The sequence below is a fragment of the Oncorhynchus mykiss genome, chromosome 6 (assembly GCF_013265735.2).
Source record: "Oncorhynchus mykiss isolate Arlee chromosome 6, USDA_OmykA_1.1, whole genome shotgun sequence".
NCBI classification, from domain to species: Eukaryota; Metazoa; Chordata; class Actinopteri; order Salmoniformes; family Salmonidae; genus Oncorhynchus; species Oncorhynchus mykiss.
The window spans coordinates 7,626,023-7,653,439 of NC_048570.1; the positions used below are offsets into that span (position 1 = coordinate 7,626,023).

General features: G+C 48.4%; 1 protein-coding gene across 3 annotated transcripts in view; it reads left to right on the plus strand.

Moving 5' to 3' along the window:
* Positions 1–26,975, plus strand: part of LOC110525210 (protein FAM214B) — a 44,872-nt gene extending 17,897 nt beyond the window's left edge. Inside the window, exons 2-10 of one of the 3 annotated variants that reach the window (XM_036979329.1) lie at positions 16,069–16,255; positions 16,497–16,557; positions 17,190–18,575; positions 19,499–19,539; positions 19,828–19,930; positions 21,675–21,833; positions 21,928–21,996; positions 22,634–22,848; positions 26,606–26,975. In XM_036979329.1, coding sequence (XP_036835224.1) covers positions 17,397–18,575; positions 19,499–19,539; positions 19,828–19,930; positions 21,675–21,833; positions 21,928–21,996; positions 22,634–22,848; positions 26,606–26,759 — 1,920 coding nt within the window. In that variant the 5' untranslated portion in view covers positions 16,069–16,255; positions 16,497–16,557; positions 17,190–17,396 and the 3' untranslated portion in view covers positions 26,760–26,975. Of the gene's footprint in view, positions 1–16,068; positions 16,256–16,496; positions 16,558–17,189; positions 18,576–19,498; positions 19,540–19,827; positions 19,931–21,674; positions 21,834–21,927; positions 21,997–22,026; positions 22,212–22,633; positions 22,849–26,605 lie in introns of those variants that run through there. The other 2 variants (XM_036979328.1, XM_036979330.1) reach the window with 2 other exon arrangements.
* Positions 26,976–27,417: the final 442 nt, after the last annotated feature.

Consider the following 27,417-nt stretch of genomic DNA (forward strand, 5'->3'; position numbering starts at 1 on the left):
GAAGGGTTCTTCTACATGTAAACCAAAACAGTTCTACTTGGAACCAAAAGGGGTTCTTCCTGGAACCAAAAGGGGTTCTTCCTGGAACCAAAAGGGGTTCTTCCTGGAACCAAAAGGGGTTCTTCCTGGAACCAAAAGGGGTTCTACCTAAAAAATGAAGAAGGGTTCTTGAAAGAGTTCTCATATGGGGGACAGGTGGAGAACCATTTTAGGTTCTAGATGGCACCTTTTTTTAAGTGCACTAAAAACGCAGGGACGACACCAGGACGAGTGTGTAGGGCCTGGACGGTACCAGAACGAGTGTGTAGGGCCTGGACGGTACCAGGACGAGTGTGTAGGGCCTGGACGGTACCAGGACGAGTGTGTAGGGCCTGGACGGTACCAGGACGAGTGTGTAGGGCCTGGACGGTACCAGGACGAGTGTGTAGGGCCTGGAGGGTACCAGGACGAGTGTGTAGGGCCTGGGCGGTACCAGGACGAGTGTGTAGGGCCTGGGCGGTACCAGGACGAGTGTGTAGGGCCTGGGCGGTACCAGGACGAGTGTGTAGGGCCTGGACGGTACCAGGACGAGTGTGTAGGGCCTGGGCGGTACCAGGACGAGTGTGTAGGACCTGGACGGTACCAGGACGAGTGTGTAGGGCCTGGACGGTACCAGGACGAGTGTGTAGGGCCTGGACGGTACCAGGACGAGTGTGTAGGGTCTGGACGGTACCAGGACGAGTGTGTAGGGCCTGGACGACACCAGGACGAGTGTGTAGGGCCTGGACGACACCAGGACGAGTGTGTAGGTCCTGGACGACACCAGGACGAGTGTGTATGGCCTGGACGGTACCAGGACGAGTGTGTATGGCCTGGACGGTACCAGGACGAGTGTGTAGGGCCCGGACGGTACCAGGACGAGTGTGTAGGGCCCGGACGGTACCAGGACGAGTGTGTAGGGCCCGGACGGTACCAGGACGAGTGTGTAGGGCCCGGACGGTACCAGGACGAGTGTGTAGGGTCTGGACGGTACCAGGACGAGTGTGTAGGGCCTGGACGGTACCAGGACGAGTGTGTAGGGCCTGGACGGTACCAGGACGAGTGTGTAGGGCCTGGACGGTACCAGGACGAGTGTGTAGGGCCTGGACGGTACCAGGACGAGTGTGTAGGGTCTGGACGGTACCAGGACGAGTGTGTAGGGCCTGGACGACACCAGGACGAGTGTGTAGGGCCTGGACGGTACCAGGACGAGTGTGTAGGGTCTGGACGGTACCAGGACGAGTGTGTAGGGTCTGGACGGTACCAGGACGAGTGTGTAGGGCCTGGACGGTACCAGGACGAGTGTGTAGGGTCTGGACGGTACCAGGACGAGTGTGTAGGGCCTGGACGGTACCAGGACGAGTGTGTAGGGCCTGGACGGTACCAGGACGAGTGTGTAGGGCCTGGACGACACCAGGACGAGTGTGTAGGGCCTGGACGGTACCAGGACGAGTGTGTAGGGCCTGGACGGTACCAGGACGAGTGTGTAGGGCCTGGACGGTACCAATATCTCTATACTTGTTAGTATCGTGGCAAGGAAAATAAAACATGAAGCAGACTTCACTTCTTTATGAAAACAGCCCTGATGTTGGAAACAAACATCATTATGTTGTCATCTAGAGTCACATGTATTTATATCTCCAAGTTAATACACACAATATGTTACCTACAGCAGGTCTATAATAACCAAAGTGTTTAGTCTGCTTCGTGTTTTTTTATTTTTGTCATTGGAAAAATGTTGTGACACTGGTAACGGTGTGTGTGTGTGTGTGTGTGTGTGTGTGTGTGTGTGTGTGTGTGTGTGTGTGTGTGTGTGTGTGTGTGTGTGTGTGTGTGTGTGTGTGTGTGTTTCATGGTATCATCAGTGTGTATGGTTGTCAGTGTGATCTCAAACCTTGTTGATTTGTTCCTCGCTGGGCGTCAGTTCAACGTCTGGTTTACGTTACCATCTCATTGGATTTCGGTTTTAAAGTTGGATAAAGAAAAGATTTTTGAAAATGAAATCCGTTTTCTACGTTGATAAAAACGACATCACTTTTCTCTGGGGGTTAAAGCACTTGGCAGTAAAAGGTCTTGTATCACAGGAACCAGATACCCTGGAATACATACTGTACTCAGCCTTTAACTGGTAGAGAGGAACTAAGGTGAACATAAACGCACAGGCACACACACACAGACACACACACACACACACACACACAGGCATGCACAGACACACACACACACACACACGCACAGACACACACACACACACGCACAGACACATCGTTGGGGCTTATCCATGTTAGCTTGGGGGACAGTCAGGAGAGGTGAGGGTCTGTGGAAGCTCTAGCAAAAGAACAGTATGGTTAATCCTAACCACACACACACACACACACACTTCTCTTTTTCTCTGTCATATACACACACACACACACAGCTAGACAGGCCCTAGTTGTTGCCATCGAGACAGAGTGTCATTCTAAACATTGTGGGCGGACGCCCTAATGCAGGGATCATCAACTATATTCAGCCGCGGGCCAATTTATTTTCTGGAGCGGATGGGTGGGTGGGCCAGAACACAATTACAAATCATTTGTAGACTGTAAATTAACCGCAAGAATCCCAAACAGATATATTTGACTAAAACATAATAATAATTTCGAACCTTTCTTACATTTGTAAGTCTCTATTATGGGTGGGAATACCTTTTTGCTCAGAAAACTGAGGGTGGGGGCACATTAAACCATTGCCAGTTGGGGAACCCTAATGTGTGTGTGTGTGTGTGTGTGTCTATTCTTAGCTTTTTTTTCAGCTGTACTCAGACACCCTTGAACAGGGGAGGGGCTTGAGAGAAGAGGCCACACCCCGTTTTCATTATATGGAAGTTTACATGGGTTCTTAAAGGGGCAGGTGTGTGTGTGTGTGTGTGTGTTGGATCCTAAATAACAGCGTTGTCTAGTGAAATACAACAGTTCCTATTTAATTGTTTTCTCAGCTGAGGTGAAATATGTTTCATGGAATATAGTGAGACCTGAGTACAAAAACACAAGCAGAAGACAAGAGCAGACAACAACATTAGTTTTTGACACACTTGAACCTCTACTGGAAACAGAAGGTCTGTCTGTCTGTCTGTCTGTCTGTCTGTCTGTCTGTCTGGTCTGTCTGTCTGTCTGTCTGTCTGTCTGTCTGTCTGTCTGTCTGTCTTTCTTCCCCCTCTCAACTCTCCTCCCTTCTCTCTATATTTGGAGGTGCATAGCTGAAGAAGCTTCTCTTGTTTTGCAAGACACACACACTCTCTCTCACACACACTGTCACATCCTTTCCATGTACAAATAACAACCCAGGCCTAACACACTGTTTCAGGAAATAACAGCTTCTGTTTCGCAAGCTTCTATTAATTCTGCTCCTACTCACTCACTCTCTCTCACTCACTCACTCTCTCACTCACTCTCTCACTCTCACACACTCTCTCACTCACTCTCACACACAGTCTCTCACTCACTCTCACACACAGTCTCTCACTCACTCTCACACACAGTCTCTCACTCACTCTCACACACAGTCTCTCACTCACTCTCACACACAGTCTCTCACTCACTCTCACACAGTCCCTCACTCACTCTCTCACACACTCTCACTCACTCTCACACACTCACTCTCTCTCACTCTCACACACCCACTCTCACACACTCTCACTCACTCTCTCTCACACTCTCACACACTCTCTCTCTCACTCTCTCACTCTCTCATTCACTCTCTCTCACACACTCACTCTCTCTCACATACTCACTCTCTCTCACACACTCACTCTCTCTCACACACTCTCACCCCTTCTGCAAACCTCCCTAAACATGAGCTAGGAGGCAGGTTAGAGCTGGTTTAGTGTAACAGATGATTGACACCGTTGTGGGAAAGCTAACCGTTTGTGTGTTTTTAAAAGTAACCATTCCTAAATAGATGCTGTCTGGTGCCTAAGAGAATGAAGATTCAAATATACTTACCCCTTCCACACACACACAGAGAAATGCTGTTTTAGGAGCGTTCTCTGCTCTCTCTCTCTGTTTCTGCAAAACAGGCCGAGCAGGTGGGCGGAACATCGGCTTCCCCTAGCCAATCGGCTACTCCAGCTGCCCCCCCCCCCTTCTCCCAGCCAATCAGAAGCCAGCTCCTCTCCCCCCTTCTTCTCTATATGTGTTCAGTGCTGACTGGAACTACCAGCTGGGAGGAAGAGTGAGGAGAAGCAGAGACAGAGACAGAGAAAAGGACAGACGGGCTGAGATGGAGGAGGCCTGACGACAGAGAAAGAGAGAGGCTACGGGGGAAGAGAGGGAGAGAGGCTACGGGGGAAGAGAGGGAGAGAGGCTACGGGGGAAGAGAGGGAGAGAGGCTACGGGGGAAGAGAAGGATAGAGGCTACGGGGGAAGAGAGGGAGAGAGGCTACGGGGGAAGAGAAGGAGAGAGGCTACGGGGGAAGAGAGGGAGAGAGGCTACGGGGGAAGAGAAGGATAGAGGCTACGGGGGAAGAGAGGGAGAGAGGCTACGGGGGAAGAGAAGGATAGAGGCTACGGGGGAAGAGAAGGAGAGAGGCTACGGGGGAAGAGAGGGAGAGAGGCTACGGGGGAAGAGAAGGAGAGAGGCTACGGGGGAAGAGAAGGAGAGAGGCTACGGGGGAAGAGAAGGAGAGAGGCTACGGGGGAAGAGAGGGAGAGAGGCTACGGGGGAAGAGAGGGAGAGAGGCTACGGGGGAAGAGAGGGAGAGAGGCTACGGGGGAAGAGAGGGAGAGAGGCTACGGGGGAAGAGAGGGAGAGAGGCTACGGGGGAAGAGCGGGAGAGAGGCTACGGGGGAAGAGAGGGAGAGAGGCTACGGGGGAAGAGAAGGAGAGAGGCTACGGGGGAAGAGAAGGAGAGAGGCTACGGGGGAAGAGAGGGAGAGAGGCTACGGGGGAAGAGAAGGAGAGAGGCTACGGGGGAAGAGAGGGAGAGAGGCTACGGGGGAAGAGAGGGAGAGAGGCTACGGGGGAAGAGAGGGAGAGAGGCTACGGGGGAAGAGAGGGAGAGAGGCTACGGGGGAAGAGAAGGAGAGAGGCTACGGGGGAAGAGAAGGAGAGAGGCTACGGGGGAAGAGAGGGAGAGAGGCTACGGGGGAAGAGAGGGAGAGAGGCTACGGGGGAAGAAAGGGAGAGAGGCTACGGGGGAAGAGAAGGAGAGAGGCTACGGGGGAAGAAAGGGAGAGAGGCTACGGGGGAAGAAAGGGAGAGAGGCTACGGGGGAAGAAAGGGAGAGAGGCTACGGGGGAAGAGAAGGAGAGAGGCTATGGGGGAAGAGAGGGAGAGAGGCTACGGGGGAAGAGAGGGAGAGAGGCTACGGGGGAAGAGAAGGAGAGAGGCTACGGGGGAAGAAAGGGAGAGAGGCTACGGGGGAAGAGAGGGAGAGAGGCTACGGGGGAAGAGAAGGAGAGAGGCTACGGGGGAAGAGAGGGAGAGAGGCTACGGGGGAAGAGAGGGAGAGAGGCTACGGGGGAAGAGAGGGAGAGAGGCTACGGGGGAAGAGAGGGAGAGAGGCTACGGGGGAAGAGAGGGAGAGAGGCTACGGGGGAAGAGAAGGAGAGAGGCTACGGGGGAAGAAAGGGAGAGAGGCTACGGGGGAAGAGAGGGAGAGAGGCTACGGGGGAAGAAAGGGAGAGAGGCTACGGGGGAAGAGAAGGAGAGAGGCTACGGGGGAAGAAAGGGAGAGAGGCTACGGGGGAAGAAAGGGAGAGAGGCTACGGGGGAAGAAAGGGAGAGAGGCTACGGGGGAAGAGAAGGAGAGAGGCTACGGGGGAAGAGAGGGAGAGAGGCTATGGGGGAAGAGAGGGAGAGAGGCTACGGGGGAAGAGAAGGAGAGAGGCTACGGGGGAAGAAAGGGAGAGAGGCTACGGGGGAAGAGAGGGAGAGAGGCTACGGGGGAAGAGAAGGAGAGAGGCTACGGGGGAAGAGAGGGAGAGAGGCTACGGGGGAAGAGAGGGAGAGAGGCTACGGGGGAAGAGAGGGAGAGAGGCTACGGGGGAAGAGAGGGAGAGAGGCTACGGGGGAAGAGAAGGAGAGAGGCTACGGGGGAAGAGGAGGAGAGAGGCTACGGGGGAAGAGAGGGAGAGAGGCTACGGGGGAAGAGAGGGAGAGAGGCTACGGGGGAAGAGAGGGAGAGAGGCTACGGGGGAAGAGAGGGAGAGAGGCTACGGGGGAAGAGAGGGAGAGAGGCTACGGGGGAAGAGAGGGAGAGAGGCTACGGGGGAAGAGAGGGAGAGAGGCTACGGGGGAAGAGAGGGAGAGAGGCTACGGGGGAAGAGAGGGAGAGAGGCTACGGGGGAAGAGAAGGAGAGAGGCTACGGGGGAAGAAAGGGAGAGAGGCTACGGGGGAAGAGAGGGAGAGAGGCTACGGGGGAAGAGAGGGAGAGAGGCTACGGGGGAAGAGAGGGAGAGAGGCTACGGGGGAAGAGAGGGAGAGAGGCTACGGGGGAAGAGAGGGAGAGAGGCTACGGGGGAAGAGAAGGAGAGAGGCTACGGGGGAAGAGAGGGAGAGAGGCTACGGGGGAAGAGAGGGAGAGAGGCTACGGGGGAAGAGAGGGAGAGAGGCTACGGGGGAAGAGAGGGAGAGAGGCTACGGGGGAAGAGAGGGAGAGAGGCTACGGGGGAAGAGAGGGAGAGAGGCTACGGGGGAAGAGAGGGAGAGAGGCTACGGGGGAAGAGAGGGAGAGAGGCTACGGGGGAAGAGAGGGAGAGAGGCTACGGGGGAAGAGAAGGAGAGAGGCTACGGGGGAAGAGAAGGAGAGAGGCTACGGGGGAAGAGAGGGAGAGAGGCTACGGGGGAAGAGAAGGAGAGAGGCTATGGGGGAAGAGAAGGAGAGAGGCTACGGGGGAAGAAAGGGAGAGAGGCTACGGGGGAAGAGAAGGAGAGAGGCTACAGGGGAAGAGAGGGAGAGAGGCTACGGGGGAAGAGAAGGAGAGCGAGAGAGACTCCCTACTAGAATTTGAAGTCAAAATGTTTGCTGATGATCTGGTGCTTCTGTCACCAACCAAGGAGGGCCAACAGCAGCACTTAGATCAAATCAAATGTTATTAGTCACATGCGTCAAATACAACAGGTGAAATGCTTACTTACGAGCCCCTAACCAACTATGCAGTTCTAAAAAATATGGTTAAGAAATAAAAGTAACAAGTAACTAAAGAGCAGCCGTAAAATAACAATAGCGAGACTATATACAGGGGGGCACAGGTACAGAGTCAATGTGGGGGGCACCAGTTAGTTGAGGTAATATGTAGATGTAGGTAGAGTTATTAAAGTGACTATGCATAGATAAGAGAGTAGCAGTGGTGTAAAAGGGGAGACACACACTGCGAATAGTCTGGGTGGCCATTCAACTAGATGTTCAGGAGTCTTATGGCTTGGGGGTAGAAGCTGTTTAGAATCCTCTTGGACCTAGACTTGGTGCTCTGGTACCACTTGCCGTGCGTTATCAGAGAGAACAGTTTATGACTAGGGTGGCTGGAGTATTTGACAATTTTTAGGGCCTTCCTCTGACACCGCCTGGTTTTGAGGTCCTGGATGGCAGGAAGCTTGGCCCCAGTGATGTACTGGGCCGTTCACACTCTGTAGTGCCTTGCCATACCAGGCAGTGACGCAACCAGTCAGGATGCTCTCGATGGTGCAGCTGTAGAACCTTTTGAGGATTTGAGGACCCATACCAAATACTTTCAGTCTCCTGAGGTGGAATAGGTTTTGTCGTACCCTCTTCATGACGGTCTTGGTGTGCTTGGACCATGTTCGTTTGTTGGTGACGTGGACGCCAAGGAACTTGAAGCTCTCAACCTGCTCCACTACAGCCCCATAAATGTGAATCAAGTGGGGCTGTAGTGCTCTGTCCTCTTTTTCCTGTAGTCTACAATCATCTTCTTTGTCTTGATCACGTTGAGGGAGAGGTTGTTGTCCTGGCACCACACGGCCAGGTCTCTGACCTCCTCCATATAGGCAGTCTCGTTGTTGTCGGTGATCAGGCCTACCGCTGTTGTGTCATCGCCAAACTTAATGATGGTGTTGGAGTCCTGCCTGGCCGTGCAGTCATGGGTGAACAGGGAGTACAGGAGGGGACTGAGCAGGCACCCCTAAGGGGCCCCTGTTTGAGGATCAGCGTGGCGGATGTGTTGTTACCTACCCTGCATTCTGTATGCATCGGGCCCTTCTGGCTTCAACGCCATACATCACTACTTCCTTGGCCTCCAACTGCTTTTTAGTGCTAGGAAAACTAAGTGCATGCTCCTCAACCGATCGCTGCCTGCACCCTCCCGCCCGACCAGCATCACTACTCTGGACGGTTCTGACCTAGAATATGTGGACAAATACCTAGGTGTCTGGTTATTCTGTAAACTCTCCTTCCAGACTCACATCAAACATCTCCAATCCAAAATTAAATCTAGAATTGGCTTCCTATTTCGCAAACAAAGCCTCCTTCACTCATGCCGCCAAACATACCCTCGTAAAACGGTCTATTCTACCGATCTTCGGCGATGTCATTTACAAAATAGCCCCCAACACTACTTAGCAAACTGGATGTAGTCTATCACAGTGCCATCCGTTTTATCACCAAATCCCCATATACTACCCACCACTGCGACCTGTATGCTCTCATTGGCTGGCCCTCACTACATATACATTGCAAAACCCACTAGCTCCAGGTCATCTATGTCTTTGCTCGATAAAGCCCCGCCTCTCAGCTCACTGGTCACCATAGCAACACCATCCTGTAGCACGCGCTCCAGCAGGTGTATTGCACTGGTCATCCCCAAAGCCAACACTTCCTTTGACTGCTCTTCCTTCCAATTTTCTGCTGCCAATGACTGGAACGAATTGCAAAAATCTCTGAAGCTGGAGTCTTATATCTCCCTCACTAACTTCAAGCATCAGCTGTCTGAGCAGCTTACCGATCACTGTACCTGTACACAGCCAATCTGTAAATAGCCCAACCAGCTACCTCATCCCCATATTGTAATTTATCTTTTTGCTCTTTTGCACCCCAGTATCTCTACTTGCACATCATCATTTGCACATCTATCACTCCAGTGTTAATGCTAAATTGTAATTATTTTCGCCTCTGGGGCCTATTTATAGTCTACCTCCCTACTCTTCTACATTTGCACACACTGTATATAGATTTTTCAGTGTAACTGTACGTGTGTTTGTGTGTAACTCTGTTGTTTTTGTTGCACTGCTTAGCTTTTTCTTGGCCAGGTCGCAGTTATAAATGAGAACTGGTTCTCAACTGACCTACCTGGTTAAATAAAGGTGTTCTCAACTGGCCTACTGTACCTGGTTAAATAAAGGTGAAATTAAAAAATATATATTTTTTTTTTTAAAGCACACAAGATATTATTATTTTGAGTGTCTTGTTGGTGGTTTAATCCTCCGCGTAGGTCATCTATTGTATTGTCCATAGATTGCACGTTTGCTAGCAGAATGGAAGGAAGTGGTCGGTTTATTTGATAGTCCCGCCCTCCGGCCCCTTTTTCTCCTCTTCACCAAATCACGGGGATCTGGGCCTGTTCCCGAGAAAGCAGTGTATTGTTCTCGTCAGACTCGTTAGACCCTCCTGTTGCGTTCATTTCATGTTAATTAATTCTGTGTTCCCGGTCCAAAATGGCCGCCCCCATTATAGCGGATTATAAATCCATAATAATACATATGTTATACATATGTTATTTTACAAGTTTTGAACTTCTATTTGCTATTTATGGCCTGTAGGCCTTATTGACCTGAGCTCATGCAACTCGTTTTTGAGTAAAAAAAAAAAGCATAATGTATGGATTATTTTGACTATAACAAATACTCAGATGAAACATATGTTATGCTATGTTTCACAGACTACTTTGTGTCAAAGTTTAACAGGGACTCTTTCCTCCTCAGCAGTGTCATGATCTAAGATATGAACAAGAGCCTCACAGACAGTATATTGTTTTGGTCATTGTGCTGCCACAGAATGAATTGTGCTGCCACAGAATGAATTGTGCTGCCACAGAATGAATTGTGCTGCCACAGAATGAATTGTGCTGCCACAGAATGAATTGTGCTGCCACATAATGAATTGTGCTGCCACAGAATGAATTGTGCTGCCACAGAATGAATTGTGAGCAAAGCCTCCAAAAATACTTTATATACCAGAGCTGTGAGAAAAGTTCTATATATTATTGAAACAATGTTGTGATTGTTAGAATGCCAACAGGTGTGGTTCCCGTGGGGGTTGCCATGGTAGCCGAGAAGGGGAGTGAGGTGTGTGTGTGTGTGTGTGTGTGTGCTCAAACACACTTGCATGTGGGGGGGTCTGGGAGAGGAAGGGTGTCCATCTGATGAATGGGCATGTGCCTGAACATCAATTTTATACATTGATTGTAGTCTCACCCTTTTATTTCTAATGAGTATTCTGTCAGTCCGTGGTGAGTAATCGCAGTCCTGATGTCCAGAAGTTATTTTCGGTTGTTATTTTTGGTTGCAGCAATTATGTACAAAATAAGATTTTTTTTAAATAAGCCATCACTTATCTTCTGCACATCACAACACTGTAAATAGACATTTTTTATTTTGGAACTTCTGTGAGTGTAATATTAAGAGAAAGGGGAGAGAAAGAGGGGCTATCTGGGAAGAGAAAGTTAGAGAGAGGCTACAGGGGAAGAGAAAGTTAGAGAGAGGCTACAGGGGAAGAGAAAGTTAGAGAGAGGCTACAGGGGAAGAGAAAGTTAGAGAGAGGCTGCAGGGGAAGAGAAAGTTAGATAGAGGCTACAGGGGAAGAGAAAGTTATAGAGAGGCTACAGGGGAAGAGAAAGCTAGAGAGAGGCTGCAGGGGAAGAGAAAGTTAGATAGAGGCTACAGGGGAAGAGAAAGTTATAGAGAGGCTACAGGGGAAGAGAAAGTTAGAGAGAGGCTACAGGGGAAGAGAAAGTTAGAGAGAGGCTACAGGGGAAGAGAAGGAGCCAGTGAACAGCCTCCATTGTTGTCAAGTTATTTGGGAGGACTGAAAGAAAGAGAGCGCGATAGAGCAGGGGGAGGGGGAAGTAGAGTGAGCAAGCAAGAGAGGTGGGAGGGGGTTTGTGTGCGTGTAAAAAGAGTGACTGAGGCAGCAAGAGGGATAGAGTTAACGTTGTTGGGCATACCAGTACATCACAGGAGGGGAGGGGAGAAGAAACAACCTCTACACCACAGCACTAGAGCAACCTGATCAGTACTGGCCTTGGGAACAACTTTTTTTCACACAGGACTGTTTCTCTCTTAAACACCCTATTCAGGCAGAGGAGGCCAAGCAAGGAATAAATAGCGAAGAGAAAGAGATGGGAGTGAAGGCAAGCTGACCTGCTATACATAACTCTTAGCTGAGAGAGAGAGAGAGGCACCATTCACCAGAGGTACTTAGCTGTGTCTCTGTGAGAATGATAATGGGGTGGGAGAAGCCTTAGCTGTGTCTCTGTGAGGGAGAGAATGATAATGGAGAGAGAAGCCTTAGCTGTGTCTCTGTGAGGGAGAGAATGATAATGGAGAGAGAAGCCTTAGCTGTGTCTCTGTGAGGGAGAGAATGATAATGGAGAGAGAAGCCTTAGCTGTGTCTCTGTGAGAATGGTAATGGAGAGAGAATCCTTAGCTGTGTCTCTGTGAGGGTGAGAATGATAATGGAGAGATAAGCCTTAGCTGTGTCTCTGTGAGGGTGAGAATGATAATGGAGAGAGAAGCCTTAGCTGTGTCTCTGTGAGGGAGAGAATGATAGTGGAGAGAGAAGCCTTAGCTGTGTCTCTGTGAGGGTGAGAATGATAATGGAGAGAGAAGCCTTAGCTGTGTCTCTGTGAGGGAGAGTGATAATAGAGAGAGAAGCCTTAGCTGTGTCTCTGTGAGAATGATAATGGAGAGAGAAGCCTTAGCTGCGTCTCCGTGAGGGTGAGAATGATAATGGAGAGAGAAGCCTTAGCTGTGTCTCTGTGAGGATGAGAATGATAATGGAGAGAGAAGCCTTAGCTGTGTCTGTGAGGGAGAGAATGATAATGGAGAGAGAAGCCTTAGCTGTGTCTCTGTGAGAATGATAATGGAGAGGGAAGCCTTAGCTGTGTCTCTGTGAGGGAGAGAGTGATAATGGAGAGAGAAGCCTTAGCTGTGTCTCTGTGAGGGAGAGAATGATAATGGGGAGAGAAACCTTAGCTGTGTCTCTGTGAGAATGGTAATGGAGCGAGAAGCCTTAGCTGTGTCTCTGTGAGGGTGAGAATGATAATGGAGAGAGAAGCCTTAGCTGTGTCTCTGTGAGGGTGAGAATGATAATGGAGAGAGAAGCCTTAGCTGTGTCTCTGTGAGGGAGAGAATGATAATGGAGAGAGAAGCCTTAGCTGTGTCTCTGTGAGGGTGAGAATGATAATGGAGAGAGAACCCTTAGCTGTGTCTCTGTGAGGGAGACAATGATAATGGAGAGAGAATCCTTAGCTGTGTCTCTGTGAGGGAGATAATGATAATGGAGAGAGAAGCCTTAGCTGTGTCTCTGTGAGGGAGAGAATGATAATGGAGAGGGAAGCCTTAGCTGTGTCTCTGTGAGGGAGAGAATGATAATGGAGAGAGAAGCCTTTGCTGTGTCTCTGTGAGGGTGAGAATGATAATGGAGAGAGAAGCCTTAGCTGTGTCTCTGTGAGGGTGAGAATGATAATGGAGAGAGAAGCCTTAGCTGTGTCTCTGTGAGGGAGAGAATGATAATGGAGAGAGAAGCCTTAGCTGTGTCTCTGTGAGGGAGAGAATGATAATGGAGAGAGAAGCCTTAGCTGTGTCTCTGTGAGGGAGAGAATGATAATGGAGAGAGAAGTCTTAGCTGTGTCTCTGTGAGGGAGAGAATGATAATGGAGAGAGAAGCCTTAGCTGTGTCTCTGTGAGGGAGAGAATGATAATGGAGAGAGAAGCCTTAGCTGTGTCTCTGTGAGGGAGAGAATGATAATGGACAGAGAAGCCTTAGCTGCTAGCTATGTTCCTGTTGTCTTTCTGTGTTGTCAGTGTCAGGAGGCCTGGCACTCAGCAGCTCCTAAAATGGCCTCATAGAAGAGAGAGCGAGAGAGACCCCTGTCAAGCAGCATTCTCAGCAACTATCCAACTGAGGTTTTGGCTTAGCTAAGACCCCCATATCTCTCTCTCTCTCCATTTCTCAATTCAAACGGGATTTATTGGCATGGGAAATGTATGTTTACATAGTTGAAGTAAGTGAAATAAACAATAAACACAAAAGTGAAATAAGCAGAAATTGCCAACAAACATTACACACACAAAAAAAAAAATGTATCTTTCCTCTCTTCTTCTGTTCTCTCTCGCCTCTCTCTATGTTTTCTCTCGGTTCTGTCGCTTCTCTCTCTCTGTTTGTAGTCTGTCATTACATCCCTCCCTCCCCCTGTTCACGATGACGTCCCATTCTAACACTGTGGCTCACGCTAACCTACAGTGCATTCGGAAAGTATTCGATCCCTTGACCCCTTTCCCGTATTTTGTTACATTAGAGCCTTACTCTAAAAAAAAAATGTATCAGCAATCTACACACACTACCCCATAATTGCAAATGTACAGTGCCTTGCGAAAGTATTCGGCCCCCTTGAACTTTGCGACCTTTTGCCACATTTCAGGCTTCAAACATAAAGATATAAAACTGTATTTTTTTGTGAAGAATCAACAACAAGTGGGACACAATCATGAAGTGGAATGACATTTACAATGCAAAACGTTATGTTTGGCGTAAAAGCAACACAGCTCATCACACTGAACACACCATCCCCACTGTCAAACATGGTGGTGGCAGCATCATGGTTTGGGCCTGCTTTTCTTCAGCAGGGACAGGGAAGATGGTTAAAATTGATGGGAAGATGGATGGAGCCAAATACAGGACCATTCTGGAAGAAAACCTGATGGAGTCTGCAAAAGACATGAGACTGGGACGGAGATTTGTCTTCCAACAAGACAATGATCCAAAACATAAAGCAAAATCTACAATGGAATGGTTCAAAAATAAACATATCCAGGTGTTAGAATGGCCAAGTCAAAGTCCAGACCTGAATCCAATCGAGAATCTGTGGAAAGAACTGAAAACTGCTGTTCACAAATGCTCTCCATCCAACCTCACTGAGCTCGAGCTGTTTTGCAAGGAGGAATGGGAAAAAATGTCAGTCTCTCGATGTGCAAAACTGATAGAGACATACCCCAAGCGACTTACAGCTGTAATCGCAGCAAAAGGTGGCGTTACAAAGTATTAACTTAAGGGGGCTGAATAATTTTGCACGCCCAATTTTTTAGTTTTTGAGTTGTTAAAAAAGTTTGAAATATCCAATAAATGTCGTTCCACTTCATGATTGTGTCCCACTTGTTGTTGATTCTTCACCAAAAAATACAGTTTTATATCTTTATGTTTGAAGCCTGAAATGTGGCAAAAGGTCGCAAAGTTCAAGGGGGCCGAATACTTTCGCAAGGCACTGTATAAACAGAAATACCTTATTTACAGATATTTTGCTATGAGACTCGAAATTGAGCTCAGGTGTATCCTTTTTCCATTGATCATCTTTGAGATGTTTCTACAACTTGATTGGAGTCCATCTGTGGTAAATTAAATTGATTGGGCATGATTTGGAAAGGCACACCAGTCTATATAAAAGGTCCCACAGTTGACAGTGTATGTCAGAGCAAAAACCAAGCCATGAGGTCGAAGGAATTGTCCTTAGAGCTCAGAGACAGGATTGTGTTGAGGCACATAACTGGGGAAGGGTACCAAAACATTTCTGCAGCATTGAAGGTCCCCAAGAACCCAGTGGCCTCCTCCTGAGGTAATAACGAGGCTATATACAGTACATATAGGCACGGATAAAGTGACTAGGCAACAGGATAGATAATTATGTTTGTGTGTGTGTGACAATTTTTTGGGGCCTTCCTGTGACCCATGCTGGTGTCGAGGTCCTGGAAGGCAGGGATCTTGGCCCCAGTGATGTACTGTGCCGTTGTCAGATGCCAAGCAGTTGCCATACCAAGTGGTGATGCAGCCAGTCAAGATGTCCTCAATGGTGCAGCTGTAGAACACACTGAGGATCTGAGGGGTCAAATATTTTCAGTCTGGCTGATTCTCTCGGATGTCATGCACACTACAGGAACACTATAGACATTCTCTCTTTATCTCTCTCTCGCTCTCTCTCTCTCTCTCTCTCAATTCAAGGAGCTTTATTGGCATGGGAAACATGTGTTAACATTGCCAAAGCAGGTGAGGTAGATATCTCTCTCTCTCTCTCTCTTTGCTTCTCTCTCTCTCTCTTTACCTTTCTCTCTCTCTCTCTTTGCCTCTCTCTCTCTCTCTTTACCTCTCTCTCTCTCTCTCTTTACCTCTCTCTCTCTCTTTACCTCTCTCTCTCTCTCTCTATTTATATATGATATGTCAGCCGTTCATAAATATCTTGTCATCGTCAGCTCTTCTCCCATCAAGTCACATGATAACTTGCTCGTGTTCCATATTCCATTTAAGGCAGTACTTGGAGGGTTCATCAGTTGCTCGTTGCAACATTACTGAAGTTGAAACTGATCTGCTGTTAATTTCATCTCTGCCAAAAGGAGATGTTAGTGGTAGTATTTTGAATCACTGTAATATAAATATCATTTATCTGCATTTGTTGGAATCCCAGCAAGATTTTTCATTTATATTCTGTTCACATTTATGGTGCCCATGTCACGTTGACCTTCTGCAGCGGCCATCTTGTTTCGTTATAGGATGTTTTCTTGGAACAGTATCTTTCTCTCTCTGTGGAGGAGCACAAAGGGCCTGTTGTCAAGGCTGCAGGTTGCCATGGAAGCAGCTTGTTCATGGGAGCACGTTCTGGTCCAAAGGTTCAGCTTATTTGACTGATTAATCTCTGCAATAAAAAATCTAATTCTCAGGAATTACCTGATGGCCTGAATTATCTACTGAGGGGTTCCCTCACTGCAAGGTCCTGATAGAATTGTCCATAGGTTGACTCTGATAAATCAGTTAATTGATTAAGCTAATTCTCTCTCTCTTGTGTCTCTAGGGATTCTCTGTGGAATGATCGTGTCATGATGCAGTCGCTGAGTCTCACCCCGCACCCAGGTGACGAGGGAGGGTGTCTCCGGCCGTCGGCCAATCACAGAAGGTGCTTTAGGATAGTCACTTCCTGTTTGTGTTTATCAATACTTCCTCTCGGAACCCTCCAGCCTCACTGACGTCCCGCCCCCTTGGTGAGTTTGCCACTCAATCAAAGTAGGCTACTTTCAGCAGACACTTCTTAGTAGAGAATCTAACACCATTCTATATTTTATTTTCTCTCTGTCTCTCTCTCTCTCTCTCTCTTTCGCTCTGTCTGTCTGTCTCTCTCTCTCTCTCTTTCGCTCTGTCTGCCTCTCTCTCTTTCGCTCTGTCTGTCTCTCTCTCTCTTTCGCTCTGCCTGTCTGTCTCTCTCTCTCTATTTTCTCTCTCCAGGCCAAAGTGCCAGGATTCCGGTCTGGAAGAAGGTTTCGACTGCTCCTACAGGTTTGTTTAGGTACTGCAGTTTAACTGACACCAGGTCCAGAAACACCCATTTCCAGTTAGATACTTCCGTCATCCCTTTTGTGCACAAAGCAATATTGAATTATTAAAATAATTGTCATGTTCTCGGATGACGTGACGACGTGGTCGCTGCTCGCACGGCTCCCTGCGCACACTGAGTGCTAGAGCGCACGTGATGTTAGTCTGTGACAGTCCATGAATCGGCGTATGCGCACTTGAGTAGATTACCTCTCAGACAACGGGCGGAGGAGATATTGGACACAGTTTCCAGTTCTTTATTAAAACTCAGTGCTCCAGGCGGTAGTAGGTAGTTCCTGTATCCAACACCTTCCTCTTCCTCCTGAAGCCCCGCCCCTTCCCGTGTGGCTGTGTGGGGATACTGGCGCTAGCTGCCACATGTCGTAACCATGGTGATAGATAGGTAACCGTGGTAGGAGTCTGTGGGCACAGCTTTCTGATGTTGTGCCAGGTGTTGACGGGTCAGGAGGGTATCATCGGGCACAGAGGTGAGACAGGAAGCGTGTTTTACATTCACATTGTATTAGTGGGATAGTTACGACGGCGTGTCCTGTTTTGTCACTGATAACTTGTTGCTGAGTGTGTCACACCTTTTTCTCTTCTCAGGTGCTATGCGTCTCTACTTCCTGGTTTACCGTGTGCTGATGATGTCACAGAAGGAAGTATAGGACCTCTCTGCCTGTAGAACATCAGCCTCCTTGCACTTTCTAGAACTTCCTGTTTCCTGCTGCTGCTTGACGAGCTGTTAAATTGCACAACATCTCTCAGACACTCTTAAGGCTCTGACCTCTAACCTCTGAACCCCAAGCAGCCATGAGGCACATTCACGTAGATCTGACGCACGGCAGCAAGGAGGAGCTGGCTCCTGTGGAGCTTCCATCCCATGAGGGGGACCTGTCTTCTCCTGCAGCCCCTTCACAGGGCCCTGATCCTGGGGTGATGGTTGGGGTTTCCAGACACTTTGGTCAGGAGCAGCTGCGTCTCCAGAAGGTCTACCAGCTCTCTATCTTCTCCCAGCTGGGGGGGTTCTCAACCTCCGACCCCCCCAGGACAAGTGAGGCCCAGCCGGGACAGGCCCCTCGGATTGCCAGGCAGGGGGTCAAGAGGGGCCTGGAGGAGCCCAAGCTTAGCCACAAATGGCCCCACCTGGCTGGGGACACATACAGAGATGGTGACACCCAGGAAGAAGGGGTTCTGTGTGGGCCAGGACCTAGGGTAGGGGTTGGGATGGGGGTAGGGGTAGGGCAGGTATTCTCCTGCGTCATGGTCGATCACAGAGACTCAGATGGGGACCTGTCACCTAGATCCCCCCCACCTGAACCCCTCTCCCCAGGCCACACCCCCGCCCGACGCCCCGCCCAGCACAACCACGACAGGCCCGTCCCGGACCCGTGGGCTCCGCTGTCTCCCCACAGCCCCCCTGGCTCCCGCAGCCCCTTACCCAGCACAGAGCCTCCTTCTGATCCTGGAGGGTCCGGGACGGGCTGCAGTAGTGGCTCCTCATCGGGACAGCGTCAGCCCAACTCCTGCAGTGACGAGGGTTCCTATTGGGCCCCCGGAGCCTTCGACACCCCCAACCCCCCTGGACCTCCCCTCGGACCTACAGGCTCCCTCTCCCCCCACTACCTTCTCACCACAGACCCCAAGGGTCCCGGGGAGGGCAGTGAGTGTGGGGCCGAACTAGAATCCACCCCGCCCCGTCCCAGTACCACAGCATCCACCAACGAGCTGGCCTCCCTGGAGAAGTCCCCCAGCACCAGCGGGTTCCGTGGGGTCCCCTCGGTCCCCTGCCCTGCTAAGAAGAAACTTCTATCCTCTAGCGACACGGCAGAGTCGTGTTCGGAGGACGAGGGCCCCTCTACCTCTAAGAGGAGCCGTCTGGCCCTGCTGGCCCCTGGCTTGGGGCTGGCCTCCTGCAGGGGCACCGATGCCAAGGCTGCCCCCTTCTGGAGCCACCTGCTGCCTAACGCACAGGGCCGGGACCACGCCAAGGTGAGGAGTACAGACTAGCACACACAGAAGACTATACACTGTTCGTAGTTTGTGCTGTCAGGCGTGTCATTGTGGCAGGCAGCTTCCCTTTTTAATGTAACAGTCATTTGACAGCCGAGTGGCTCCAGAATGTATATTGAGAGAGCCTGTATTGTTCTCTCTATGCTACGTGGTCTGCCTGCCTGTGCTGCTGTCGCCCCGATAGAACCCCCCCCCCCCTACCAAACCACACAGGTCAAACACACACTGGTACACAGACACACACACACACACACTGGTACACAGACACACACTGTACCTTCATTACATTCCTTTATGTTGTTTTGGTGAGTGAAGCTCTACGTTCTGTCCATCGCTCTCTCTGGTTCTGTCCGTCTCTCTCTGGTTCTGTCCGTCTCTCTCTGGTTCTGTCCGTCTCTCTCTGGTTCTGTCCGTCTCTCTCTGGTTCTGTCCGTCTCTCTCTGGTTCTGTCCGTCGCTCTCTCTGGTTTTGTCCGTCTCTCTCTGGTTCTGTTCGTCTCTCTCCACGTTTTGTCTGTCTCTCTGGTTCTGTCCGTCGCTCTCTCTGGTTCTGTCCGTCTCTCTCTCCGTGTTTTGTCCGTCTCTCTCCGTGTTCTGTCCGTCTCTCTCTCCGTGTTTTGTCCGTCTCTCTCTCTCTGGTTCTGTCCGTCTCTCTCTCTCTGGTTCTGTCCGTCTCTCTGGTTCTGTCCGTCGCTCTCTCTGGTTCTGTCCGTCTCTCTCTCCGTGTTTTGTCCGTCTCTCTCCGTGTTCTGTCCGTCTCTCTCTCCGTGTTTTGTCCGTCTCTCTCTCTCTGGTTCTGTCCGTCTCTCTCTCTCTGGTTCTGTCCGTCTCTCTGGTTCTGTCCGTCTGTCCGTCTCTCTCTCTCTGGTTCTCTCTCTCACTCTCGTTCTTGTCCTCCTTCAGAGTGTATCAGAAGTCAGCAGAACCAGCAGGAGGTTGAAAAGGTATGTTTACTTTCTACCTTTAGTTGATTCCTTTACTTACTATCATTTCAAAACATCATATTTGATTGTGACTTATGTGACTGTAACCATGGCTAAACCATCCACTGTTGTTTTATCTGTGTGTGTGTGTGTGTGTGTGTGTGTGTGTGTGTGTGTGTGTGTGTGTGTGTGTGTGTGTGTGTGTGTGTGTGTGTGTGTGTGTGTGTGTGTGTGTGTGTGTGTGTGTGTGTTTACGTGTGTGTGTGTGTGTTTACGTGTGTGTGTGTGTTTACGTGGGTGTGTGTGCAGTCGACAGCTGCGTAGTGGACGGCGCACAGACACCTTGTGTCGTTCTGCTCGGTCAGGCTGGCCCTCTTCCTCAATCAGCCGGTCACTACTGGGCAACTTTGAGGTATAACATACTTGTTTGTTTTACTATGCTTGTGGACACCTGAAATGTATATCCAGAAAACAGACGACACATTACAGTACATTCTTACCTGAAGAGACGATTCACAATTAAGTGTGACATATACCATCCGTGTGAAAATGTTTCGTAAAGTATTTTGTCAGAACTTTCTACCAAATATTTAGAGATATTTTCAAAATTCCTCATGGTCATAGAAGTAGCAGTGCTTTGTAATTGATCTTCTTCACTCTTTCCTCTAGTGGTTTCTTATCCATACTTTAAATTCGCTTCTACATACAGAAACGTCCCTTTTTCAGGACATTGTCTTTCAAAGATAATTCATAAAAATCAGATCACAGATCTTCATTGTAAAGGGTTTTTTACACTGGTTCCCATGCTGCTTGTTCAATGAACCATAAACAATGAATGAACATGCACCTGTGGAACGGTCGTTAAGACACTAACAGCTTACAGACGGTTGGCAATTAAGGTCAGTTATGAAAACTTAGGACACTAGAGAGGCCTTTCTACTGACTCTGAAAAACACCTAAAGAAAGATGCCCAGGGTCCCTGCTCATCTGCGTGAACGTGCCTTAGGCATGCTGCAAGGAGGCATGAGGACTGCAGATGTGGCCAGAACAATAAATTGCAATCTCCGTACTGTGAGACGCCTAAGACAGCGCTACAGGGAGACGGGATGGACAGCTGATCGTCCTCGCAATGACAGACCACGTGTAACAACACCTGCACAGGATCGGTACATCCGAACATCACACCTGTGGGACCGGTACAGGATGGGAACAACAACTGCCTGAGTTACACCAGAAACCACAATCCCTCCATCACTGTCCGCAATAGGCTGAGAGAGGCTGGAGCGAGGGCTTGTAGGCCTGTTGTAAGGCAGGTCCTCACCAGACATCACCTATGGGCACAAACCCACCGCCGCTGGACCAGACAGGACTGGCAAAAAGTGCTCTTCACTGACGAGTCGCAGTTTTGTCTCACCAGTGGTGAAGGTGGGATTCGTGTTTATCGTTGAAGGAATGAGCGTTACACCGAGGCCTGTACACTGGAGCGGGATCAATTTGGAGGTGGAGGGTCCGTCATGGTCTGGGGCGGTGTGTCACAGCATCATCAGACTGAGCTTGTTGTCATTGAAGGCAATCTCAACGCTGTGCGTTACAGGGAAGACATCCTCCTCCCTCATGTGGTACCCTTCCTGCAGGCTCATCCTGACATGACCCTCCAGCATGACAATGCCACCAGCCATACTGCTCGTTCTGTGTGTGATTTCCTGCAATACAGGAATGTCAGTGTTCTGCCATGGCCAGCGAAGAGCCCGGATCTCAATCCTATTGAGCACGTCTGGGACCTGTTGGATCGGAGGGTGAGGGCTAGGGCCATTCCAACCAGAAATGTCAGGGAATTTGCAGGTGCCGTAGTGGAAGAGTGGGGTAACATCTCACAGCAAGAACTGGCAAATCTGGTGCAGTCCATGAGGAGGAGATGTACTGCAGTACTTAATGCAGCTGGTGGCCACACCAGATACTGACTGTTACTTTTGATCTTGACCCCCCCTTTGTTCAGGGTCACATTATTACATTTCTGTTAGTCACATGTCTGTGGAACTTGTTCAGTTTATGTCTCAGTTGTTGAATCTTGGATCTTACTTTGTTCCCTCTTGTTGTTTTTGAAGTATCTGTGTGTTGATCCTCCTCACTTTTCCCTCTCGTGGTTTCTTCTCCAGGAGTCGATCTTGAAGGGTCGTTTCTCTCCGTCGGGTCGTATCGAGGGCTTCACAGCAGAGATCGGTGCCAGCGGATCCTACTGCCCTCAACACGCCACTCTGCCTGTACACGTCACCTACTATGACATCTCAGAGCACAGCGCACCCTCACCCTTCTTGGTTAGTGTGTGCGTGTGTGCGTGTGTGCGTGTGTGTGTGTGTGTGTGTGAGAGAGAGGGACATGACGTAAAATCATTTCATCTCTCTGTTGTAGGGAGTGATCTCCTTGGAGCCTCTTGGAAAGAAGGGATACAGCGTACCCAAAGCAGGGACCATCCAAGTGGTGAGTCTCATGGTCCTCTTTCTCCCTCAGACCTTATTCAACCCCAATAAAACTGTTCTTTCTCCCTCAGACCTTATTCAACCCCAATAAAACTGTTCTTTCTCCCTCAGATCTTATTCAACCCCAATAAAACTGTTCTTTCTCCCTCAGATCTTATTCAACCCCAGTAAAACTGTTCTTTCTCCCTCAGATCTTATTCAACCCCAATAAAACTGTTCTTTCTCCCTCCAGACCTTATTCAACCCCAATAAAACTGTTCTTTCTACCTCAGATCTTATTCAACCCCAGTAAAACTGTTCTTTCTCCCTCAGATCTTATTCAACCCCAATAAAACTGTTCTCTCTCCCTCCAGACCTTATTCAACCCCAATAAAACTGTTCTTTCTCCCTGAGATCTTATTCAACCCCAGTAAAACTGTTCTTTCTCCCTCAGATCTTATTCAACACCAATAAAACTGTTCTCTCTCCCTCCAGACCTTATTCAACCCCAGTAAAACTGTTCTCTCTCCCTCCAGACCTTATTCAACCCCAATAAAACTGTTCTTTCTCCCTGAGATCTTATTCAACCCCAGTAAAACTGTTTTTTCTCCCTCAGACCTTATTCAACCCCAATAAAACTGTTCTCTCTCTCCCTCCAGACCTTATTCAACCCCAATAAAACTGTGGTGAAGATGTTCCTCGTGACCTATAACTTTGGGGACATGCCCGTCAATCACATGACCTTCCTGCGTCACCGCATCTTCCTGGTTCCCGTGGAGGAGGCCGGGCCAGGTGGGAAGGGGGAGGGGCCTACAGAGCCCAGGGCAACACCCACAGAGAGGAAGAAGATTCTCTGCTACTTGATACACCTCAGGTATGTCTATCTGGTGATTTTCTGTTTGTTTTTAAAGAGATAATCCACCCACAGAAATAAAAAATCATGAAATTCCTGTCAATTTGGTGAACGCCCATGTTCTATCAGTGGTTATAGAACAAATGTACCCCATGGCTCAACTTCTCAGTGGTCAGTCTGTGAAATCAGAAAATTGTGTAGGAATGTGTCATAGCTACGGTGTCTTCAGAAAGTATTCATACCCCTTTGACTGATTCCACATTTTGTTGTTTTACAGCCTGAATTCAAAATGGATTCAATATTTATTTTCTCTCGTCCAGCTACAAACTATCCAATAATGAAAATATGTTTTTGGAAATTTTTGCAAATGTATTAAATGTAATACAGAAATATCTAATTTACATAAGTATTCACACCCCTAAATCAATACCTGTTAGAATCACCTTTTGGCATCGATTACAGCTTTGAGTCTTTCTGCGTCTCTAAGAGCCTTCCACACCTGGATTGAAACAAAATTTGCCCATTTGTTCTTTAGACAATTCTTCAAGCTCTGTCAAAGTGGTTGTTGATCGTGGCTAGACAGCCATTTTCAGGTCTCTCCTTTTTAGGGAGAACTGTAAGTCTGCCACTCAGGAACAATCCATGTCTTCTTGGTAAGCAACTCCAGTGTAGATTTTGACCTTGTGTTTTAGGTCGTTCCTGCTGAAAGGTGAATTCAACTCCCAGACTGAACAAGGTTTTCCTGACTTAAGTATTGTGGAGTAAAACTACAATGTTGTTGATCCATCCTCAGTTTTCTCCCGTCAAACAGCCATTAAACTATAACATTTTTAAAGTCACCATTGTCCTCATGTAGAAATCCCTGAGTGGTTTCTGAGTTATGAAGGACGCCTGTATCTGTGTAGTGACTGGGTGTATTGATACACCATCCAAAGTTTAGTTAATAACTTCACCATGCTCAAAGGAATGATCAATGTCTGTTTTTTGTTTTTTTACCCATCTACCAATAGGTGCCCTTCTTTGCGAGGCATTGGAAAATGTTGATGGTCTTTGTGGTTGAATCTGTGTTTTGAAATTCACTGCTCGACTGAGGGACCTTACAGATAATTGTATGTGTGGGGTACAGAGATCAGAGTAGTCATTAAAAAATCATGTTAAACACTATTATACACAGAGTGAGTCCATGTGACTTGTTAAGCACATGTTTACTCCTGAACTCGTTTAGGCCCTAACAAAGGGGTTGAATACTTATTGACTCAAGACATTTCAGCTTTTCATTTTTTATTAATTTGTACAAATTTAGAAAAACATCGTTCCATTTTATTATTATGGGCAATTTTGTATAGGCCAGTGACAAATACATCTCAATTTAATCCATTTGAAGTTCAGTTTGTAACACAACAAAAATGTGGAACAAGTCGAGGGCTGTGAATAGTTTCTGAAGGCTCTGTACATGGTTCTCGTCATAACGCTTTTAAAACAATTACCTGGACTCCAGATGGCCAAATCAGCCAATATTTGGCATGTACACATTTTGTGTCTACAACACAACTATCCATTTATATCGCCATGACAATGTGTACAGTATTTCCCTTAGACGTGCTCAATCTAAACGGTGTACCAAATTATTCAATTCAGTTTCTCCATCGGACACCGTCTCCCAATGTACCCTGTGTGTCTGTGGGGGAACATGGTAAAGGATCGTTGTTGCCATAGCAACATACCCTGCGCTCGCTCTGGGCTGAGAGGAACTGCAAGTTGAGCTCTGTGAGATAAATAATGCAGTTTGTTTGGGCGATTTTTTTAATTTTTTTTTTACAGCTAGCTAGTTACTTCTCACATGCTAATATTGACTGTGGTATTATTGTGTGTAGCCACGTTTGCTAACTAGCCATCCAGCCCAGAGAGGGAGCACTGCATTGTGGGTTTTGTAGTCGACGTGGCCAGCAATTGGTTTCAAACACCGATTTTCACACGTTGCTACCAATCTTATAATAAATGACTCATTGAAACGTTTGTTCTCAAAAAATATTGTTTTCACATACTAGTGTTATTTAACTATGTTTAACACTGTTAATCATAGGCACTTGTTGTTTTGGGTGGATTATCCCTTTAAGGTTCAGATGGTTGTGGAATTGTATTTTTCTGTACGGTTTGTATCGCATGTGCAATATCTTTTGTTAGGAATGTCTGTCCATCCAGTCCAACCTCATCCATCTCCATCCTTCCATCTCCGTCCATCCATTCCCACTCATCCATCTATTCCCACTCATCCATCTATTCCCACTCATCCGTCTATTCCCACTCATCCGTCTATTCCCACTCATCCGTCTATTCCCACTCATCCGTCTATTCCCACTCATCCGTCTATTCCCACTCATCCGTCTATTCCCACTCATCCGTCTATTCCCACTCATCCGTCTATTCCCACTCATCCGTCTATTCCCACTCATCCGTCTATTCCCACTCATCCTTCTATTCCCACTCATCCTTCTATTCCCACTCATCCATCTATTCCCACTCATCCGTCTATTCCCACTCATCCGTCTATTCCCACTCATCCGTCTATTCCCACTCATCCATCTATTCCCACTCATCCGTCTATTCCCACTCATCCGTCTATTCCCACTCATCCATCTATTCCCACTCATCCGTCTATTCCCACTCGTCCGTCTATTCCCACTCATCCGTCTATTCCCACTCATCCGTCTATTCCCACTCATCCGTCTATTCCCACTCATCCGTCTATTCCCACTCATCCTTCTATTCCCACTCATCCTTCTATTCCCACTCATCCATCTATTCCCACTCATCCGTCTATTCCCACTCATCCGTCTATTCCCACTCATCCGTCTATTCCCACTCATCCGTCTATTCCCACTCATCCGTCTATTCCCACTCATCCGTCTATTCCCACTCATCCGTCTATTCCCACTCATCCATCTATTCCCACTCATCCATCTATTCCCACTCATCCGTCTATTCCCACTCATCCGTCTATGCCCACTCATCCATCTATGCCCACTCATCCGTCTATGCCCACTCATCCATCTATTCCCACTCATCCATCTATTCCCACTCATCCGTCTATTCCCACTCATCCGTCTATTCCCACTCATCCGTCTATTCCCACTCATCCGTCTATTCCCACTCATCCGTCTATTCCCACTCATCCGTCTATTCCCACTCATCCGTCTATTCCCACTCATCCATCTATTCCCACTCATCCATCTATTCCCACTCATCCGTCTATTCCCACTCATCCGTCTATGCCCACTCATCCATCTATGCCCACTCATCCATCTATGCCCACTCATCCATCTATGCCCACTCATCCATCTATTCCCACTCATCCATCTATTCCCACTCATCCATCTATTCCCACTCATCCATCTATTCCCACTCATCCATCTATTCCCACTCATCCATCTATTCCCACTCATCCGTCTATTCCTACTCATCCATCTATTCCCACTCATCCATCTATGCCCACTCATCCATCTATTCCCACTCATCCATCTATTCCTACTCATCCATCTATTCCTACTCATCCATCTATGCCCACCCATTCATCTGTTTGTTGTTTGCTTTTGTTTGTACGAAACCAAGATTAATTTTATAGCATTTCGAATGCAGGATTTTTAAAAATGTTTTCTAATGTAATCATTTACTTAGTGTCTTTAGGATGGTTTGCTGGTCAGTGCCTTGTTTCAGTAGAGTAGCTTTACACAGGCTACTGACCGTGAGGCTTCTTCTTTGTTTTCTCTTGACTCTGTAGATTCCAGAGCTCCAAATCTGGGAAGATTTACCTGCACAACGATATCCGGCTGCTTTTCTCCCGCAAGTCCATCGAGGTGGACACAGGGATCCCTTACGAGCTCAAATCTTTCACCGAGGTGCCAAGAAACCCCAAATACTCCCCCCGTGTGTGACCCTACGGCTCCTAATCCCTGACCCCTAACGCAGCCCGGAATAGGGCGTAGACAGACTGCTCAGTACATCGACGAGAAAACTTGAATAGACTTTACATACATACATACATACATACACACACTATATATACAAATGTATGTGGACACCCCTTCAAATTAGTGGATTCGGCTATTTCAGCAATACCCGTTGCTGATAGGTGTATAAAATCGAGCACACAGCCATGCAATCTCCATAGACAGGCCATTCTACTGCCAATATTTTACTGAAGAGCTCAGAGACTTTCAACGTGGCACCGTCATAGGATGCCACCATTTCCAACAAGTCAGTTTGTCAAATGTATGCCCAGGTAGAGCTAGCCCCGGTCAACAACGGCTCAGCCGCCAAGTGGTAGGACGGGACCACCGAGTGCTTAAGCGGGTAAAACTCCTCTGTCCTCGGTTGCAACGGTCCGTTCCAAACTGCCTCTGGAAGCAACGTCCGCGCAATAACTGTTCGTCGGGAGTTTCATGAAATGGGTTACCATGGCCAGGCAGCCGCACACACAAGCATAAGATCACCACGCGCAATGCCAAGCGTCGGCTGGAGTGGTGTAAAGCTTGCCTTTATTGTACTATGGAGTACTGGAAACGCGTTCTCTGGAGTGATGAATCACGCTTC